Here is a 21305-nt window from a genome sequence, read left to right as displayed (position 1 = left end):
GAGCAGTACTTCACATTCTTGAGCCTTATATCCACAACACTTACTTCCGCTTGCAAGAGGTAGACATTGCAGGCCTTCAGCCACTCTCATTTAGCTTTCAAGGAACATGCTCCATTTCATAATGGTATGTTTGCAGCTTTGAAGCCAACCTAGCCAACAGGGGGAGTTAAATTCTGTACCCCAACAGATTTACCAATGGGTATTAGGGTCAGTCTTTATTTTGAATTTCGTTCCCCATATATACAGTCTGAAATGATCTGTCGCCCATGTTCACACGAAGAACCTACTCCCAATTATGGAGTAATTAATCTCAGTGGGACGTAATGTTCGGAAAGTATACCGTACCACCCGCTCATTCTTTCCCTTGTTCTTTGACAAAAGAGCTCTAAGGCCATAAATACTGCTGTTAATAGCAATCCCACAATTCTAACCACTGAAAATGGTATTAAACACAGAACATTTAAAATCTTCTTTTTGATTCATTCAAAACATTCACTCGGCTCCTGAAGCCAATTGAATTTCACGTTTTTTTTTTTTTTTTTTTTTTACAATTCCCATTGTTGCATAACTTAAAAAAAAAACATGAGATGAACTCAATAAGACCAAAAGTGACTCCAATTGGTCCTCGGATTCTGGCTTGGGAGTGTTCAAAATGGCATTCACATGTCCGTCTTTTGGCTGCACAGCTTGTTCTGAAATTTTGTTTTACAAATATTCCACCTTATGCTGACCAACCTTGCCTTTAATTCTGTAAGGCACACTCTTTCTAGGGCTTCTGACACTCTTCTTAAATTTCCATCATGGTCTTCTCAGCCCTTGCGAAACGCAAGATTCTCATGGTGGAACCCTAAGGCACCTTGAAGCCCCTCGAGAACCTTGGTCATTACCCTTTGAAAGACAACTCAAGCACTCGCTGGACCAAATGCCATTCTTTTGTATCGGAACACTCCTTCAGATGTTTTAAATGCACTACAATGTTTTAATTTGCTTGATGAAATGCATTGGTTAGATCAATAGTTGAACAGATAGCTGCTCCCGATACTGTGGCCAGAATCTACTGGTTATTTAGGGAGTGTAAAGGTATCTAAAGCTTGTTTAAATATGTTAAGGCCACACATAACCCTGGGTTCCAACTGCTCTTAAGGAGATAAGAGCCAATACACTGAGTTGCTTTTATTATATTCCTCGTATACAAATCTTTCAAAATCTCCTTCAATTTCCCCCAGTAGTTAAAAGGCACTCAGTCTTTGTCCTATTGATACCCTATTGTTTAGTATTATTCTGTGTTTAAATCCTTGTAGCTTCCCTAACTTGTCAGAAATACCTGTGAGAAACCTTGTGCCACCTATCCATACTGACTCTTTTCTCCTTCACTGGTGGCATTGATAGGCTCCCTACTTACAACATAAACTGGCAGGTCATCCCTGGGATCCAATCCGATTCCCAATTTGTCTTAGTGTGGCCATCACAATATGATCTCACTTTTTACTGCAACATACACTCTCCCATGTTGTCTCCTCCAATTGAATTCCGAATTAGCCCATACATAGCCCACCATTTGAATTCTGTGTGCGGTTTACCCACTTGGCTGTACATCAGTAGGTAACACTTTCTTTGTTTGCTGCAGTTTCTCGAACGATCCCATGCCAACTGTTGTACACCAAGTGCATGAATCAGCCTTAGCTATAACACTCACGCCATCAATTAACACATTTTTGGGCAAACGCATTATTTTATTCCTCATGCAGCTCTTGTCATTCATACATAAGACCACATCATCTCTTGTAGATTCCCCCTTTAATTCCTCCACAGTACACGTTTACTGACATTTTTGCTCTGAGAAGACGCCCCATACCGATAACAAATATATTCTTATTTTTTTCTTTTCTTGGGAATTTCCATTACTACTATTTTTTGTCCGCTTTACTCAATTCATCTTTTGCACACTTTAGTGCTTTACTACCGCATTCACCTCACTCTCAACACACACATCCTGCCTCACTTCCTGGTCATATTTTTCAGAGATCTCAGTGCTTATGGCTGCTTCCAATGCTGCCTTGAGAGTTCTCATTCCCCGACAACAACTTTGTGATACTAGCAGATTTCAAACAGACAAAAGTAAAATATATCTATAAATTGAGCATCTGGAATTTCAAATGTCTGCTTTTTTCAATAGTTTCCTATTGGTTATGAGTTGTGTGACTCCCAATCACAGATTATCTGGATTAGTATAAATGATTTTAGGAGTCACATTTGATGCTGCTCTGTCTTTTCAACCTCGAGTTCTAGCAGTGCCTGAAGCTTGTTTTTCTTTGATTAAATCTCTCAAAGCGTTTTTTTAATTTCTTCCATTTGCACCAAGGAAAACACTATTACTTGCGCCTATTACCTCACATTTTGACTACTACAAAGGCCTTTATTTAGGATTCCTGTGCATTTACTGTAGAATCTTCAAGTGCTCCAGATTAATTCTTAAACTTCTCCGCAAAAGCACAATTTTTTATGGGCCAAGGGACCTGCACTGGCTACCAGCACAAAAGCGGATTCTGCTTAAATCTCTGACTTTGGTGTCCAGAGCCTTCTACTCAACTGGACCGAAGTACCTCTCCGATCGCTTTACGCATTACAGGACCCAAAGGACTCTCAGCTCTTCTAACACCAATCTATTACACAAACCCTAATTTCAGGCGTAAAACACGAAGGGAAAAATATTTTACCTTATTAGGTACCAAGGCCTGAAATCAGCTCTCCTGCTCTGAGATTCGTGGAAAATGTATCTGTTTTTAAGAAACGTTTAAAAACAGGACTCGTTTCAGCATCTGACGAGTTCTCTAGATGGTTAGTTTAATCATCTCTAACTTTGGTCTCTTATTACTTTTGAGGCTTTTCCACAAGTTGTTGCTGCTGTTAGTGAGTGGTTATGTGTCTGAAATAACGCCATGATGCTGTATTTTGAGAGACAGTGTGCTTTACAAGAAACATATCCTTCATTCATTCATGAGCTCTGTCTTTATTAAGTGAAAGGGGCCTGTTCTTCACTGCTTTTGAGAAAGAGAAGGAGCCTGGCGCATCAAAACCGCGCCAAACAAAATTGCTTTGATTTGCTTGTCTCACTGGCTGGCAGGCCCAAGGTATTCATGTTTGTGGCTGGAAGCAGAGGGTGGTTTGTCTGTCAATCTCCCCACGGCTTGGGTCAGTTCCAGGGCTTTTGCGCACTTGCCAAAACCCTCTGGAGTTGGTGTATCAGGTTGTGAGAGAGGCGAGCATGAAGGAGCCGACAGCCTGCGGCTTTGATGTGGAATCCCAGCAGGTCTTTTTCTTAGGTTTCAAGCCTTGATGACTCATGGGGAATTTGCATTTTACTGTAGATTGGAATCAATTTTTGAAGAACACTTTCTTGTTGGACACATAGGGAGCAAAACTGTGTAAATAGTGTTTTTTGTCTGAAAGCTCTGTATTTACGTATCCTTGCCTGTGTTACACAATTGAAAGGGTAACATTTACCTTTTTGAGATTGCTTATTGAAATCTGATGAAGAACTATCTTTACAGGTGACTTTAGGCTTACTTGGAAAACATTGAGCTTGGGATAAGACCATTTTAATAACTGTTGTATAGTTTTTTTTTATAATCCGTTCAAATGTTTGTGTTTTCATTTACCAGGTGGTGAATTTGATATGAAACACAAGGCACAAATAAATCCTCCAGCAAAGAGCTTGTTTTTTAAAATAAGAATGAGAATTGGAAACTGTAATATTAAAGGAAACTTTAATGTACGCGTGCATGAAAATAAGAGTTTTTCATTTCTAATTACAAATAATTTGGTGGTTTTGGGATTTTTCCAAGTATTAGTGGTCTTTTACCCACACCAGTTCCATCCATCTCCTATATTCTTTATATGCCAGTCTGACCTCTGCCCCCATAGCCTCCTGAGTTCCTGCACAAAAAGTGATGATTCATGTTTGTCAATCTTCCAAAACCATCCTGGTAACATTCATACGCATAATAGGCTATGGTATTGCTCATTTGAATACAAGCTCCCACCAGGAGCTTCCAAAAGGTGCATGGTAAACAGCAGTAATGTGGCCCCACGTCCAGTCATTCGTAGTCCGTGGTCATTAGAGATGCATACTGGTACCATATTAGTGATACTCAAGACCGATACTCTTAGATTTCCCAATGTTTTTGGGTCCACCCTAAAGGCTCCCAAAGTATGAAGGCAGCAGGAAGATGGCAAGTCACAGTTATTTCAAACACACAAATGGAAAACCAAAACAATAAGTGATGAGCAATTGCCCTGAGCTGCTGGTCCCAATGATTCCGACTCATGCACTTGTTTGACATCTGTCCAATGAGCCAGTATTGCCTGCTCAAGCCCGACAACCAACCATGTCGCGATCACGCCTGCCAGATCATCATCACCACACACTACTCCAGAAGCTTTCAACAGTCAAAATGCAAGCAGTGCAAAGCTCACTGTCTAAAACCTCTACAGAACAACTGGGGTAAGGATGAAAGACAAACACCAGCCTTCTACCATGCCCTTGCCCTGTGGGCCTCCTGACCAGAACAGTGACACAAGGAAAACGTACCAAGTGAGCAACACTGATTGGCCACTGTTCAAGTGCTGGTGTTCTTCCCTTGTAATATCATTCCATGCCACCTACTAAAGGAAAAATATCTGGAAGTTCCAAGGTGGCAGATGAAAGTTGCCCATTTACACAGGATGCCGTGAGGGATTCTGGGAGCTAACAACTTGAGTTTGCAGTTTTTTCAAGTCATTGATGAAGAAGAATGAACTGATGATTAGAGCTCTGCCCAGTGAATCGTTTTGAGTCTCAGCTTGGCACGCGGGATATCAGTCTGCCTGAAGCATGGGGCAATACCCGGATGAAACTTGCCCGGGTGATGATTGCGTGCTGCTGTGAAGCATGAGACCGCGTGGGGGGATAGCCCCTGCCAGTAACTTGCCTACCACTCTAGAGTGACGAGAGTTCCACCAGAATCACAGTTATCTTAGTATTTCCTGTAACCTGATCCTCTCTAAAGCGCCAAGTTTGGTTCAAATGTTTTATTGTTTAAACGCTGTGGTAGCACATACTCTTTCTTGCCCACAACCAAAGCCTGAGGTGATTATTGAAAAACTGTAAGTAAACTCTCCCTCACCCCCCAACCCACACCGACACCTATCCCTCACATCTAAAGAGAAAGGAACGATGATAAATTCTCGTTGTGCGTCACTCGGTGTGATAGCTGTCATGGTTATAATTCTCAGGACTGCAGATAGCGCAGGCAGGTATCTCATTTCCGTGAACTGGAACTATATTAATGGGGCATGTTTGATATTTTTCCCGGCCAGTGGTATGCCATGTGTTAAGTAGCCAGACCCTAGCGTCTGGGGATCTGTCTTTGTTCTGAAACGCAGTTGTTTGTTTAGACGCGCAGAGCAGAGGCATCATCTTCCCCTTTTTAGCGCGTAGCAGGTACGTTTGGGGTTGGACACACCCAGCATGCTCTATGCTGGTGGCCTAGGTATTTAATTTTACAGCATGCAGTCCATGGCATCTCTCACCAGTAATATTGTATTTTCGGGCATTCCCACAGAATATGTACTAGTGTGCCCTCAGTGTCGCAGCTCCTCCAACATTTCCTGCTGTGTCCTTTATCCCATTTCCATCTCTTCTGCATGGTGTGGTACTAGTGAGTAGTTTTTTTGTACGTTGTTTTTTGTGTAATGGCAGTGCTAGCTGTATTACGCTTCCTAGTGAACACCTCCTTCTACTCTTGTACGATAGCTCCCTAACCAGTTCTTTTTCCCAAACATTTTTTGTCGCACCATTGTATCATTCTAGGATAGTTATGTGGACAGATCTGACACACGTGTTCAGTTGCTTTTACTGTGATAGTAGCCACTGTTTAAGGTTAGTTAGGGCAAGCTTAAGGTTTAATGTTGGAGATCGTGGTCCAATGTCTAATTCGGGTGTAGCGTAATCTTTCAGATTCTGGTATTCAATGTAGCTTGTGATGATCTAGGAAGGATCTCATTTCTGCATCTACAAATTTATCACCTAGCTGTTTACAGCCACTTGCCTACAGATTTCAAAGCATCCTTCTTTCTAGGGTCAAACTCGGAATTCCCAGGATCTGTGTCAATGGGGAAGGAAATGACTAGCGCTTCTTTATCGCCTGTTACTTTCCCCACACTAATAGGGTCTTCCTTATCATGGAGAAGTCATATAGGCTGTTGTCTTTTGTAAGCATCCAGGAGACCTGACCTATCTAAACTCTCTGATAGACTGATCAAAGCACCAGGGCTGCTCTGATTGAGATTGTGTCCATCTTGTATCTTAGTTGTGAGGCCTGGTAATATCTTTTAATGTTGGTTAGTGCTACTCCGCCTTCCCTATGCACTTTTCGTTGAATGCTTGAGGCAATCCTATGTTTTTTCCGTTCCCAGATGGGGTTGTCTGTGATAGTCCCTATGTTGTGCAGGAGAGATCTTCGGATTGTCACTGGTACAGCAGAGAACAAGTAGGGAGTGCACGGCATAGACAACATTTTAACAACAGCTATGTGTCCTGTCTACGACACCCCTCCCACGTGCCAGATCTAACATTCCTTATGCAGTATTTCGATTATGCAGTCCTAAGTTAAATAGGCTGCCCACTCTCACATCTGAGCATTTGTCATCCCTAGATATGGGATGGAGGCAGTGGACCATTGAAATGGGAATTGCTGTCTGCATCGGGTCACCTGAACCTCGAGGTTTGATCAGTGGTAATTTGGCTACTGTGCCATATTCATCCACTTTTGGCATCAAGGTGGGAATGGAAGATTCAGGATTTGTCCCGATGGCCATAATTTTATTGGCATACGTGACTATTTTGTGGATTCCTTGTCCCAGTCAGACCCTATGGATATTATTGTTTGCCCAGTTCTTAAATTGAGCTGGCAGTTTCTTGTGCTCGACACCGGCACTTAATTTGCAACACCGGCCCTTGTGACAATCTGCCGCTAGGTGGTGCTGTCTGGCTAATTGAAAGATGACCAGAACAACAGTCAATTACTAATCGAGTATACATTAAAAATTACTAATACCTTCCGCCCAAGCCATTCTTATTGCTTTGGGGGCCTGCAATAGTCCGAATTGTCTCACTTGTAGGTGTGTGATAGGTAGAAGTTGTGTTGTTACTATCATTGGCAGCATGACAGGGGCAATGTGGGGTGCAAGTTGCAGTGGCCTCTTGACGAGAGCCCTGGCACTTATTTTTCTACAAATTAAGCACTGTGTTTGCCCCAAAACTATTGGCCAGGCGTCCCACTGTTAAATTGAACATTAAAGAAGAGAGAAGACAACCTTGTGTTGTGCCCACGCCTATTTTTTTTTTATTTTTTTTAAATATTTTTTTATTTAAGAAGCTTGGAACAATCAACAATGAATAAGAAGAAACAAAAGCAAAAACATAAGCTCTTTACAGTGCATAATACATTCCCACACAGCTTCAAATGCAGATACAAGGAATTATAGAGTCAAATAAAAAAAAAAGGAAAAAAGATATGCAGCATAATATAATGAGTAAGTTCGTGTTTAGCTGATCCACTTTTAACTATTCCTTAATCCATTTTTCCAAAGGGTCTCAGATGCGTTGCCCCATCTCACGCCTTCTTCTACCCCATCTTGAAAAAATAGCTGATTCTAAATTATATAAAGGCAAAATCCTTGCTCTCCAATTTAAAAAAGTAGGGGCATCAGGACTTATCCACTCCGAAGTTATCGACAGTCTTACGACAGACATAACTATGAACAGGAAAGCAGTCTCATACCTAGTTCTCTGCTTCAGACGGCCACTCTCACAACCAAATATAACAAGCTCTGCCGAAAGAACAACTGAAATATTGAGTTTAGAATTTTAAAAAACTTCTACGTCGTGGAAAAGTATATGCAATTTGGGACAAGAGAAAAACATGTGTAAATCATTAGCAGCTACCAGCCCACATCTCGAGCACTGATGACCTCCTATACCTCCCCATTTAGCGATTTTAGCCGGGGTGTAGTACAGGTCAAACAGTGCCATATAGCTCTGAGACCGTAAGCTTCCTGACATAAAAACATTGTTTGACAATTCTAAAGCCTGAGAAATATCTAAGTCTGTTTTGCCTAATTTTGTTTCCCATTTAGCATTCTGTAAGAGTATATCGTCTGGAAGGTGCCCCCGCCTATAGTGAATTGTTTTGCCTTGCTCCCATTAGCCCCCACTCTAGCCCGAAGGGTTTATATTGGAGCTCTCCACCCATCCCCTAAAGCGAGGACCTAGGCCCATTGCTTCCAGTGTTCCTTTCAAGAACAGCAATAGGGCACGATTGAATGCCTTCTCGGCATCAAGTGACAGAATAAACTCTTCCTTAGCTGCCCCATACTAAAGTGCCAAGTTTAACCCGCGCGACAAGAGAGTGCTTAAAATGAAAGGAGCATCATGGAAGAAGAAGTTTAACTTATTGACAGTTCAACAAGAATATTTCAATATTTTTTCTGAATGGACCTTAGAACACACTCTTTTTAGTGTCTTGGGGCAGTCTAGTAGCGAGGTGTTCATATGGAGGCTCATAGGAAGTGTTTTGTGTCACGTGACAGGCAGTAGCGGTTGGCATGGCTCTTGAGGAGGAGCGGGAGGGGGTGTGATTGCAGGGAAGGGTCGCGCGGGGAGAAGGGGGATCATATTTGTTTTTTTTTTTTTTTTTCTTTAAACCTACCTTTCCCGCGGGTCCAGCGTCATCACTGCTCCTGCTCTCCTGCTTTCCTGCCTCCGACAGGAACAAGAAGCAGGCTGCCAGGCTCCCTCTCCTAAGCCAATGACAGCGCTGCAAGCAGCGTTAATTGGTCGGGACGGCGCCCACCCAGGGGCTAATGGGGTGGCCATGTTCTGCATGCAGGCTGCATGGAGAAAGGCAGAGTGCGCATGACTGGTTTCCACCGAACATTCTTTGCGCACTCAGGAGTGGGCAAACCACTCCTCCCCTGCCCTGCTGAAAGAGCAGAGCAGCCCCGCCCACCCGCAATGCAAAGCAAACATTAAATGGTAATAACCACGAGTTTTTACCATTTTGGTGGGGCGACTCTCCTCCACCCTAGTGGAGGAGCCGCCCCTGGTGACAGGAGGTGCTGGGAGGCAGCGCTTCACATCAAGAACTTCCTGGAAGCACTTCATCCAATCTGTACGCTTTCCTGGCAGCTCTGATCCCATGAAACAAATGGTGTCCTATTTACAGTCTCTCTGATGCTGGTTACCTTGAGCACATGATACAGAAATAGAAAATGTGTATTTATATCGAAGACATTTTTTTAAAAGTTAGATTTAACATTTGTATGGGAAATGATTCTATTTTGTAGCTTTCACTTCATATGAATAGAAGAATTTATGAAGGCAAAGCTCGACCAGCTGGCTTTGGCAGTGCTTGTGTAAAAGGGGAAGGTCTAACGAATATGCGTCAGGAAAGTTCATCCGTTTATGCGTAAAGTTCGTGAGTTTCCCCGTGTATTGCATGTGCCATGGAAGAGCTATCGATTCCCGTTCGCGTGCTGCCCCCACAACCTTCGAAGGCGGCAGCTAGACCGCGCACTCCAGGACTTTTTCTTAGAACTCTTGTAATTCTCGTTAACCCTGGGGTGGTAATCAATGCTCTGGAGCTCAGATTACCCGCTGGTGATAATTGCTACTTTATCATTTCAAAGCGGATGTTCAATAGCTTTGAGGTGTACATAGAACGGGGTATTGTGTGCACCTTGTTGAACTGAGGGTGCTCTCCTTAAATGTGTAATGATAAGTTAAAGTAAAGGTTTTTAACTGACGTTCCTTTTCCTCGGTTTATTTGTGACTGGAACACCTGGGCACTGGTCTGTAAATATTTACTGCCGTAGGGTATGCTTGTTGTGTTGGGAAATCTGTAAAACCGCTTTATAAACCTTTTTTACAGGTGCTCGTTAAAATAAATGTTAACATTTTTTAATTTGCTCCCCCATTTTTATTTTCTCCTGTACACGGGTAATGTTGCTGGAGAAAAATAGTATTTTAGGTAATTTACTGCTATGTGTTTTACACTTCAAAATTGTCACTGCGATAACCGTACTCATTGATTCCTTGTTCAGACTTGGCATTATTAGCAAAGAACTTCTGTTTTTACTGAAATTATATAAATATTATATTTACTTACAGGGACTTGGAGCCAGCCCTCTTCATCCATTGGTCTGTTGTTGTGTCATTCATATTTTCCTTTCACCCACTTCAGTATACACTTTGGGGCAGTGGGTCATTTCAGCCATTGGCCAACTTCACTGTGAGTGAAAGAATGTTGCTCTTTCACAAAACAAAGAGCACATCAACAGACTTTTGTTGATATTGGTGAATACCTTTGAGCTTCCCCAGTAATAAAGTTTTACAAAACCTATAACTAAACAAGCATTGACAAAGCCAAAGTCTACCAGCCACTGCAGACCTATTGGCATTTGCCATTGCTTGCTTCAGCCATAGCTACTAGTACAGCATGTTAAAACAAGCATTGGCATAGCCAATACGTCTCGCCTTTGGGACCTTATAAGTGTTTAGCCATGCAACAGTTGCATGACTAAATACTTATAAGGTCCCAAAAGCGAGACCTATTGGCTATACCGTGCGGCCGCGAAAGTGAAAGTAATTGCGGTAAGCGCGGCGCGCGCGCCCGTGCACATGCACTGTAGCTCTAGGCTGGCCTGGTAGCACTTTTTGGAGCCCTCTCAATAAGTCTCGCCAGACCAGCGCATGTGCTGGGTCAGGCGAGACCTAAAAAATCTACTTATCATTGTTTAAATATAAAAGGGCCTGTGAATGAGGATAACCCGCTTCACTCAGTAACAGAGTCCTATTATGAAAAACTGCATGCGATGATTTTCTTACCATGTGACCAAAATTTTACCTCTGAGTTGCATGCAGATCACCCATCGAACAGCAGAAAGTTCTACGGTGTAGTAATATTGCTTTAGCTTTGGGAGCGGGGCGGTCCAGTAAGCATTGGCAAGGGGTTTAACTCCTCACCAAAGACTCCCTTTCGCCCCTGTTCAAATTTTAAGATCACCTAAATTCTGGCATTCCAAGGGCGAGATGCGCCAGATGCCATGCATTGTACCCTTGATTGGAATATAACCTCATTAGAATGACCGCTATGGACACATAATATGCAGCACTCACAAACGCCCTCCATGTATTCTGGGTCTCCTGCCACTGTCATGTGGAGTTGAGGAGAGGAGAGGAGTTTGCCTAACTGCTAGGGCGGTCGACCCCGAATCTGGGGAACCGGGTCCCAGTCTCGGCAATGATGCTGAACATCCTGTGATTCTGGGCAAATCACTTAATCTCCCCGTGCCTAACAAAAATGAATGTGTCCTCATGTAACCGGGTCAAGTTTGCGCTATATAAAACTCCGTAAATAAAAAAATAAAAGTGCCTAGATAGATTTATTGGTGCTAGACAGAATAATTTTATTAAAAGTATGACTATTAGTCAAAAAGAAAGGTTTTCAAGGTCTATCTGAATGTGTCATGGTGAGGCTGTTTGTTGTGGTAGCACAATGTGCCTTGTACTTTTCCAAAATGCACCCTGTGTCTATTGCAGCACAAATAGAGAGTAGTGCCAGTGGTAGCTCTCACAGCAAGATCTTTTTTGTTCAGAGTAAAGCAACTGGGAGGCAGTTCACTAAGTGGACACATAAGTAACAAGCATTGACAAGACCAATAGATGTGCATTATATCTGGAAATGGAAGCTAGACCTATTGACTTTGCCAGCAACTGTTCCACGAACAGTAGTGGGAGCTGCATCTGATCCCTTGTTGGTCTGGTAAGGGAAGTCACACATGGACAGCAGGCTGTGGGACGAACGGCAGATGCGGCACAGGGAGCTAGCAGTTTGGGGTGGTGGATGCCACACATTGGCGTTCAGTGGGGAGTGAGCTAGAGGCACAAATGGGCAGCCAGCAGATTAAAGGGCCAAACACAGGCAGTCCTCTGTGTGTGGGGGCTGATGTGCTGGAAGCATGATTGACGTGATGCCAATATCGATGTTGGTGTAGGAGGGGTGCAATGCTGACTCCGCACATGGGCAGTCAGCAAAGTTGGGGGCGAAACACAGGCAGTCCACACTGTGTGAGGTCGTGTGGTTCAATGTAGTCACTGGGTGAAGCCCGATAGGCTTGGAAGCAGGCTGGGTACAATGTCAATTCTGCACATGGGCAGTCAGCAGTTTGGGGCAGCATGAGGGCCCACGGGGTGCTCAGAATTGGTGAATAGAGGCCCTGTGGTGGCAGAAAGCCGACTGCGGACAGTGGTGACTGACTGAAACCCAATGGACTTGAAACAAAACGTGTGCAATGTCAACACCAACATGGGAGTGGGAAGGCAGCAAAGCTGATACTGCACATGGAGCGCTAGTCATAGGGGCAGTGGCATGTAGATCCTGCGGGGGGCTCTGGATTAGTCAGAAGCGGCCTGGTGAAAGCATCATGGAAGCATGAGGGGACCTGCTAGGTGCGCTGAAGTAGTCCGGAGTGACCTGGTGAGAGCAAAAGGTGGCTGCTTGGTGGAAAACTGCTGCCATTGCTATTGTGAGCATATGGCATTCTTCAGAGCAATGAGGAGCTGGCAATGACACAGACAACGTTCTGACTCCTCGCCAGTGCCTCAGTGGAATATGTAATGGCAGGATGTAAACATCCTCAAAGTGCTGAGGGCAGCTCCAACACTTGGTAGCCAGCCATCCAATCAATGACTACCAGAGCAAAAAGCATGCAACTGAATAGTTGAAGTAGGCGGACCCAAACCCCCACTCACTTGCTATTTATGTTAATCTGTTTTTTGCAATAATGATGAAACATGGTCTGTCAATAAAGTGAAAGCTGTTTTTGGACAGACCTAAAAAAACATTATTTTTCTGCCTTGCGAGCCTGTAGGCATGACTTATAAGCAGTGTCCTGCAGATTATTTATTATGAGGCCAACATTTGTTGGACAGGATTGAGCACAAACGTCTTCTACCCAGAGGTAATGCCCCACTTTTTGACACATAGGAGATCCACCCTTTGTTCTAGAAATGGCACTTGGGACCAACAGGATGGTAGTGCATGTGCAGGGCTTTTAATAAGCAAGATCCACTGCGCTCCCAATTTCTTTTTTTTTTTTGTTAAAGAAAGAGTTATTTGAGTAGACCTCTTTGGCACAGCTAGGTTACTGCTGCAATGTTACAGATGTGTGCAGAGGTTTTCAACAGAGGACCAGTGGAGCAGCTGGACGATCTGTTTTGTGGTGCCCTGGTTATTGCCTCAAAGCAATGCTGGACATCCCTGAGAAATGGCAAAGATTAGGCTGCGTGTCGACACACACTGATGAGTCGAGATGTCCATCTACCAGAACTCCCAGCATCTCCTCAGACATGTTAAAAGCAAGAATGGGACCAGAGCTGCCAAGTGAACTGAAGCATGCGTGAAAAGCAAGAATGCGGTCCACAGAGGCAGCTAGAACTAGTTAATAAAACAAATGCCACAACAAATGTAATTGCTAAAAATGGAAGAATCAAACAACCCAAAAGAGTTAAAATACAATTTCGCTGTTTTACATGTTAAATACATTTGGTGTTGGCCTTTGTGAGCTTAAGACTCTGCAGAACATAAAGGTTTGCGAGTTTAAACATTAAAATGGGTGTTTCTGACTTTGGCCAGCAGTTAACATCTGGAAGCCTGCTTCAAATCCCTGTGCACAGACCACCTGGGCATAGTAAATCTGAAACAATTTAGTTTTCATTACATAGCCTATAAAACAACATATAATTCTGAGGTCAACTATGTAAGAATAAATATATTTTAATTGAAATTTCCTCCTGCGAGTTAATATTTAACTTTTATGACCCAAGTCTGGGACTGCCTCAGACTTCTCCCACAATAAGCATATTATATTTTAAGGTCGTGTTGATGTGTAAAACCCATGCCTTTTTTTCTGCATCACATGGCTTTTTTATTTTGTGATCATTCTTACTTTTAACCGCAAATGGCCCTATTTCAAACCAAAGATGTTGTTTTTGTGCAATGCATGATCTTGTGTGCACGCTTTTCCCAGGGTTGTCAGTCTCGAGCTCCCTTCCCCCCCCAAAAAGAAGTCGCTGAGGTTTTATGGATCGGAAAGTAACAATTGCTCCATTGATAATCAAAGGGAACAGGATCTCTGAGAGAGACCCCCCCATTAGGGCCTGCCCTCTGGAGCAGGACCGCATCCTTTCACTGGGGGCTCGCAGGAGATGGCTCGTTTTGATATGGCTGACTTTCAAAGGGCGCTAATGCGACGGAGAAGAAGGAGGGGAAGTGGCCACAATAGCGCGAGGCTGTGGTTTGACCTTGCACTTGCCCTGCCTACGCCACACTTCAAAGGCCGGGGCCATTGGTGGGAATAGCAGTTCCTTGATGCTCAGTTTTAGGTTACGAAAGCAGCCGCTGAGTTCAGACCTGCCGAGCAGGTGAGCTAGTTAAGGACCTAGATACTTGAGCCGGTTTCTTGCATAGGAAATTGATGATAAAATCAGCATGAATGGATTCATCTTCAGTTGATTGCTGGAGCATCATATTTTGTTGCAGGTTGGCCCTGCGACCCCAGGCGGGAAGAACACATCTCTGTTTTTTCAAATGAAAGTGTGATAAGAAAGGAAAACCCACAAGGAAGCAGGGCTAGGTTTTCTCCTTAGAAAGTAGAAGAAAATCAAGTCTACCAGTGTAACATTAAGCACACATTTACCCACCTCTCTCTTTTTCTTTTTCTTAGGATCTAAACCCGCCTCTCCTGCCTCCGCCTCCTTTGGCTGCTGTCATAGCTTCCACGTCTGCTGCTGCTTCCTCTTCGGGAGCGGGACAAAGGCCGGCGCCCCCGTCCGTCGACCCAATTGCAACCTTAAGATCGCAGAACCGCCCAAGTGTGTAAGTAGCCTTCAAGCGAGTCATTGTACTTTTTATGCCATATCTGCAGGACTCATTTACTCTTTCGTACTATGCAATTGATACAACAAAAATCATTAAAAGGGAATAGTTCAGAAAATGATGTCCAACCTTCATGGAGCTGTCACAACTTTTCCCATTTGTTGTCATGCCAAAAGTAAACACGTGGAGAGTATGGGACACACGGTGGATCTAGACTACTCCCTAAATGCACTTTTGCACAGCAAACTAGTCAGCATGTACTGAGCCATGTAGCTCTGTATTATTGAATGTTCTAGGTTATGGCTTTATTAAAAGGGAATGATGCATGCTGTACAATATTATGGCTTGGTACAGTGCCCGACATCCCTGGCAGAAAAAGCTGTTGTAACTGTGTGATAACACAATCGCGCTGCACCCATGCTAGCCAGACATGGGAGCATTTTTGCTAAATGTGAACCTGGCTTGTAAACATCTATGGCTTGTATCGGTGGCAGGCTGGGATTGGCTGATGTTGGGTGAGAGGACGGGCCAGCAGGGCTCGGGCAGCTCAGCTTCACCTGCCTCTTATGTTACCCTCGTGTGTTTGCTAGGTGAGTTGGTGTGAGATGGGGGTACTCACACTGCCTGGTGAATATGGGTGCTGGCCACCATGCCGGCGGTGGATACTTTGCTTTCTCCACAGGCCGTTGCCAGTGAAACAGCTGATCCTAGTCAGGGTGAGTAGAATGGGCATAAGGAACCGGAGAATTTTTATTTTGTACGCTTGTGTGTCAGCTTGCTATGAACTTTAATTTTGTTGATTTGATTTCAATTCAAGAAACATGCAATATGGATCTTGGGCTGGTGTTTCCAAGCTGTACCAAGCAGTGGTTGATGCCGCCTTTTGGATACGTTTTTCTATGTTACGCTTCACCTTTTATTGTAGTTTTGAGCAGTAGTGGGCCTTATACACTGTGCTAGTAGTTTAACAAGCAGCAACTGCTTAGTATCACTTTTACTTAGTCACACTTTCGGATCCAGTTCAAGGGTATGACCTCATCTGAATTGGCTACAGTTTCATTTGTCAGAAATAGCAGCACCGCGCCAAAGACAACTCCGATTGGCCCTTTAAAGAAGAAGAAAAGGCACTTGTATCAAATTGTGAGCAGAATCTAAAATCTTATTCCTTTGTATGACAACGATTTGAACCAGAACTGATGATTGGTAGAACGAGTGGTGATGTAAGCATCCTTGCACCACAGCAAAGATGTCAGCCGAGATTGGAATAATCACTTGAAGTGAATGTATTAACCTAAGGTTCATAGTCTATGAATGTTTTAACATCTTTCCAACTTCCTCCTGATGTACGCATAACAATATAACTAATTACGAGACAAGGATACAGTAGGGGGGGGCTTGCTTCCTTGCAGTGAGTGCAGAATGTAAAAATAAAACCTACATCAGAGCTGGGACACGAAGGTTTTTTTTCGACCTTTGCTGAATGCCAAAGCTAGTCTTGATTCAACCTCAAGTGTGTCTTCCGCAACCAAGTCCGCCTGACTCGTCATCTCACTCTGGCGGAGTCGATTACATCCTTGCGTTCTCATTTTGTCACTGTTTTCCTATTTCCTCATTTCTACCTTTCTATGTCCTGGGTCAAAGTCTGATGATGACAAATTAAATTCAAGATCCCAAATGAAGTGCCCGAGCCCACCACTTACAACCACACCGTTTGCACTCAGTTTTCTTTAACCTCTTCAGTGCCCCGCCCTTTCCACGCCCTGTGCCGGGCGTTTCATTAGCGGGCGGGGTTCATGACGAGATAGTCTCGTCATGGGCACAGCGCAACCGCGCTCCATGACGAGACTATCTCGTCATGGGCACTGAAGGGGTTAAAGGTAGTACAGGGCAGTAAAGCGTCAAGACCTCACTGCCCATTTGCATTGCTGCCCTTGTCATTTAAGGTATCTCCAGCCAATGTTTTATGTTTGTTTCATGCAGTAAATGTAAAGCAAATCCCGTTGGTGGGCACTGTGCATTTCCTGCTTGTTTTATGTACCCATTCATAGCACAGTGCTGTCTCCACTGCCTAAGTAACCCAGCCGCACAAAAACCAGGAAAGTATTTCAGCTTTGAGAGGGACTGGGCACAATTTTTATCATGGAAATATATTTGACATTACCTGAAACCAGTTTTGCTCTCTCTTCGCAACAGTTAAAAAAAATAATACGATAACCATTGATGTGTAAATAGTTTTAAAGATTTTATCTTTCCCACTGCAAACGTTTCTCTGTCTGCCATAACACTGGAATTTGTTAAATAGCTGTGTAATTTCTAGTTTTGTTTTTTATGGCACAAGTTGATGATTTCCAACTCCAGTTTGGATTCTGTCTAATTAGTAAAGCTACATAAAGTGTATTGTATAGGTGGTAACTTGTCGTAGCGAACACCGTATGTTTCAGGTCTTGCCTACTGTAAAGACTTATTGTGGACAGTACGAAGACGTATAGTGGGCTTTGGCCAGCCCATTGCTTCTCATTGGTTGATTTCTTGTAAATCACATTTGCTTGTTTCTTATTAAATGACTTGGCCTGGAATAAGTTTCTTTGCCGTTCTTTTGATTGGGCGACTTCTATCCTTTGTCTAATTACATTCAGGGAGCCATTTGTTTCTTTGTCTTTCAGCACTCTGTGCATGTGTTTTCTTGCTCTCTTTCCCGTTTGCGCCATCCCCACTGCAACCCCTCTTCACCTGCACTCTGTGTTACTCCTCCCTTCCCAGCTGTCCTTCCTGCTCAGTTATTTTGAACTTTTTTAATTTTCGTTTTTTTCATCAAAGCCCTTCACTGCTCAGTGGTTAATTTATAAAGCGATAAGTGCCAGGGCCATTGTCAGGAGGACACAACAGCTTGCACCATCCATTACCCCTGCCAATGACGGTACCAACACAACTAATAACCATCACACTCCTACAAGTGTGACAGTTCATACTATTCCAGGCCCCCAAAGCTATAAGCATGGCTTGGATGGCATGCATTAGTGATTGGTAATGTATATTCATTTAATAAACAGCTGTTGTGCTCATACCCAAATTTGGAAAACAGCACCACCATGGGGTAGACTATCACAAGCGCCAATGCTAAGAATTAAGTTCTGGCGCCGAGCACCAGAAACTACTGGTTCAAATTAGGCACTGGCACTGCTCCTTTCTTGCCGCCACCTCTGCTCACTTGACCAAACTCCATCACCCACCACTCCCCCAATTGGTTGCTAGACCACTCCTTTGTACAAACAAATCACTTCAGTGCACTTTCTATTATTCTTTTTTACCGTTCCAAGATCGGCGTCCATCATCTTGGGATGACGAATAAGTACAAAACAACATGGCTGGCAGGCCATGAGGCACGCATGGTGAAACTCGGGCTGCTAAATGTTATGACTCGTACGTGCACATGCATGATGATTCATATGCGTCACCATGCTTTTTAAAATACTTTAACATTTCATGGGGGTGGGGAGGGGCAGAGCTGGACACTATCAGCAAAATTATCATTGGCAAAGCCAATAGGTCTGTAAAGGCCTTAAGACCCTTACAGGTGAGTAGTTGCGCTTTATAAAAAATTGATTGATTGAAGGCAAGATGTATTGGCTTTGTCAATGTTTGTTTTATTTCTTTTCAGCAGGGAGGCTGTTTGCTTCTGATACACAATTATTTTTATTTCTCTTACAGGTACGTTGCGATCTACCCATACGCCCCTCGGAAGGAGGACGAACTGGAGCTTCGGAAGGGCGAGATGTTTTTAGTGTTTGAACGCTGTCAGGACGGATGGTTCAAAGGAACCTCGATGCACACAAACAAGATTGGTGTGTTCCCTGGCAACTATGTTGCAGCAGTCACCAGGTAGGTCCTTAGGAAATGCACAGAAGTGTGCTTGTTTCACATTTATTAAAATACATTTTTCCGTTAATACCTAAGCCTATTGTGCAAACAGATGGCTGCTTTAAAAGATGAAAGAGACAGTGTGAGAAATGGACACCATGCAAGCCAGTGTCTCAATGAAGAATTCTTCCGCAGCCACGTTAGTTGCATCTATCCCATAACCAAGCAGTAGTCCGCGGTGGACCCGGCACAGGCCGGGCTCCACCACAGTCATGAAATGCCACCTCTCCCTGAAGTGGACAGTTCTAACTCTCTATAACTGTCCACTGCAGGGAGAGGTGGCTAAACGAAGTGGGGGTTAAGCTACCCAGCTTATGGTCCTTGCTCTTGGTCCCCAAATGGCCTGGTTCTTCTTTTGTACCTAGTTTCAAGGATGCCTAAAACTCTAAACTTAATGCACTGTCTCCAAAGAGACCTGTAACTAGACATAAGAAGGAACACTTGTTTCTTCTTGAAGTATTTGATTCCTTTTTGGCTCAAAACCAAGCTGGCAAGATTCCCTTGAGACAATTCAAGTTACATGTTTTGCTGGGTTATTGGTTCACTCATACATTGAGTCCCTGGGCCTCATTTTAACTATGAGGAGTGAAAGGCTTCATCGGCCAAATTCCAGCATATGTCTATGCCTTGCAGTATGTACAGCATTTATACAAAACAGTATCTTTCACATATACCCAGGTATGTTCGGGAGCCTGCAGGCTTTCTTCCATAAGAAGTGATAGTCTGTATATTAAGCAAAGCAGGAGAGAAAAATGAAGTATTGGCAAACTGTAGACAAGGAATGAGGCCAAAGTACCGGGCTAAAGCAGGTTGTAGAGGAAGGATAAAATGGAAGGAAGTGCAAAGAACTGACAAGCCAACGACATACCAAAGAAACAGGAGACATGCTTACCAAGAGGGAATGTGTTGATCAGAATTGTTAGAAACATTATGAGGAGGGCTCCAGCCCATGCAGTGTGATACCATTGAACACAGAACAGCACACACACTTTGAGCCTAAGAAGGGCCTAAGCCACAAACTCAGAGCTACTATTTTAATCCACCTCTAAAGGATGGAAGGGTAAACTTCTCCCTTGACTTGCAAGTTGCTCTCTGATCCCTGCCACAGGTATTCTCTCCACTGAGCTATCTTAGGGGCAGCATTGATAAGTGCTGCTCCTTCTCTTTTGCTTCTGCAGGCGCAGGCTATGCTGCAGTAGACGCGAAAACAGTTATTGCCACTATCATTCCAATAAAAATGGATTGAGTTATAGGTCTGAATCAAAGTTACTCTGATATGTTAATTTAAACGAGGTGTATATGTTAAGCTTATTGTCTTAAAAAACGACAGCATGCCACATGTATTGCATGTTCTGCAATGCATCCATCAGCAGCCTAAACATGTTCTTCCCTTCTCAAGGGCAGTGACCAGTGCCAGCCAAGCAAAGGCCGCCATGGCTACCACTGGACAGACAGGGCAGGTGGTGACCATGGTCAGTCCTTCCACGGCAGCGGGACCGTCTCAAAAAGTCCAGGGGAACGGTGTGGACTTCAGCAAGGTGGCGAACTCGAATGGCGTGCCGACAGCAGTCATTCCAGCCACACACATCCAGACCAGTCCGCAGGCCAAAGTCCTGATGCACATGACTGGCCAAATGACAGTCAACCAGGCACGAAATGCAGTGAGAACAGGTAAGCGCCACACATATTTACTGAAAGTCTGGATTGGATTATAAACCAGGCCACATCCCGCTTAATATAGTGTTCATATCCCGCCTCCTGTTATTAATTATTTACAAGCCACCTGCTGCTCGGTTTTCACATCCCATCCCCTCCTCACGGTGTTTAGATCTGCTCAACAAAATATGTATATTTCCACCCTTCCCTAGGGGGTTTTTATTTTTCCATATTGCATATTTACATCTTACATACCTTCAGACATGTATATATTTCTAACTATAAAACCTTATGTGGCCATAATGCTTGCATACTAGGCGTTTACACTCCACAGCCTTGGTCCTGATTAAGAGTTTCCTCCTAATGCAGATTTCGGCTGTAACGCGTTCTTTTTCAAGTAATACAGTAATTATCCATGTGGTATTACTATGCCGCAGTTTCCTGAGGATACATTTCACCTGGTAAAACCTGTGGAATTCGATCCTGGAAACTGCTCGGTCTTACCTTGGAAATAAGTGTCCCCATTTTCCCCAGTAGTAGCCCATTTCATAGGGGAAGGTTCTAATACTGTGGTATCGATATGGGGATTCCGCTCCCGCGAGAGAGTGAGGGATATAGTGCTGAGTCCGGGTTCCGCATTTGTGCTCACATTCCACCGGAGGCTAGTCAACACAAGTGTGTGTTCTCGAGTTCCACCGAACGCTCTAGGAGTGTCACTCCGAGCTCGCCTCGTCTGAGAGGGCAATCTGACAG

The 21305-nt window shown here is 43.8% G+C and overlaps 1 protein-coding gene across 3 annotated transcripts in view; it reads left to right on the top strand.

Annotated features, from left to right (window-relative positions):
* Nucleotides 1–21305, top strand: part of SH3RF1 (SH3 domain containing ring finger 1) — a 304090-nt gene that overhangs the window by 262905 nt on the left and 19880 nt on the right. For all 3 annotated transcript variants that reach the window (XM_085641813.1, XM_085641812.1, XM_085641811.1), the window contains 3 exons: nt 14827–14978; nt 18687–18857; nt 20296–20567. In XM_085641813.1, the coding sequence (XP_085497939.1) occupies nt 14827–14978; nt 18687–18857; nt 20296–20567 (595 nt within the window). The remainder of the gene's footprint in view (nt 1–14826; nt 14979–18686; nt 18858–20295; nt 20568–21305) is intronic.

This window comes from Triturus cristatus, chromosome 2_2 (assembly GCF_964204655.1).
Source record: "Triturus cristatus chromosome 2_2, aTriCri1.1, whole genome shotgun sequence".
In the NCBI taxonomy this organism is placed as follows: Eukaryota; Metazoa; Chordata; class Amphibia; order Caudata; family Salamandridae; genus Triturus; species Triturus cristatus.
This window is presented reverse-complemented; position numbering and strand designations above follow the sequence as displayed.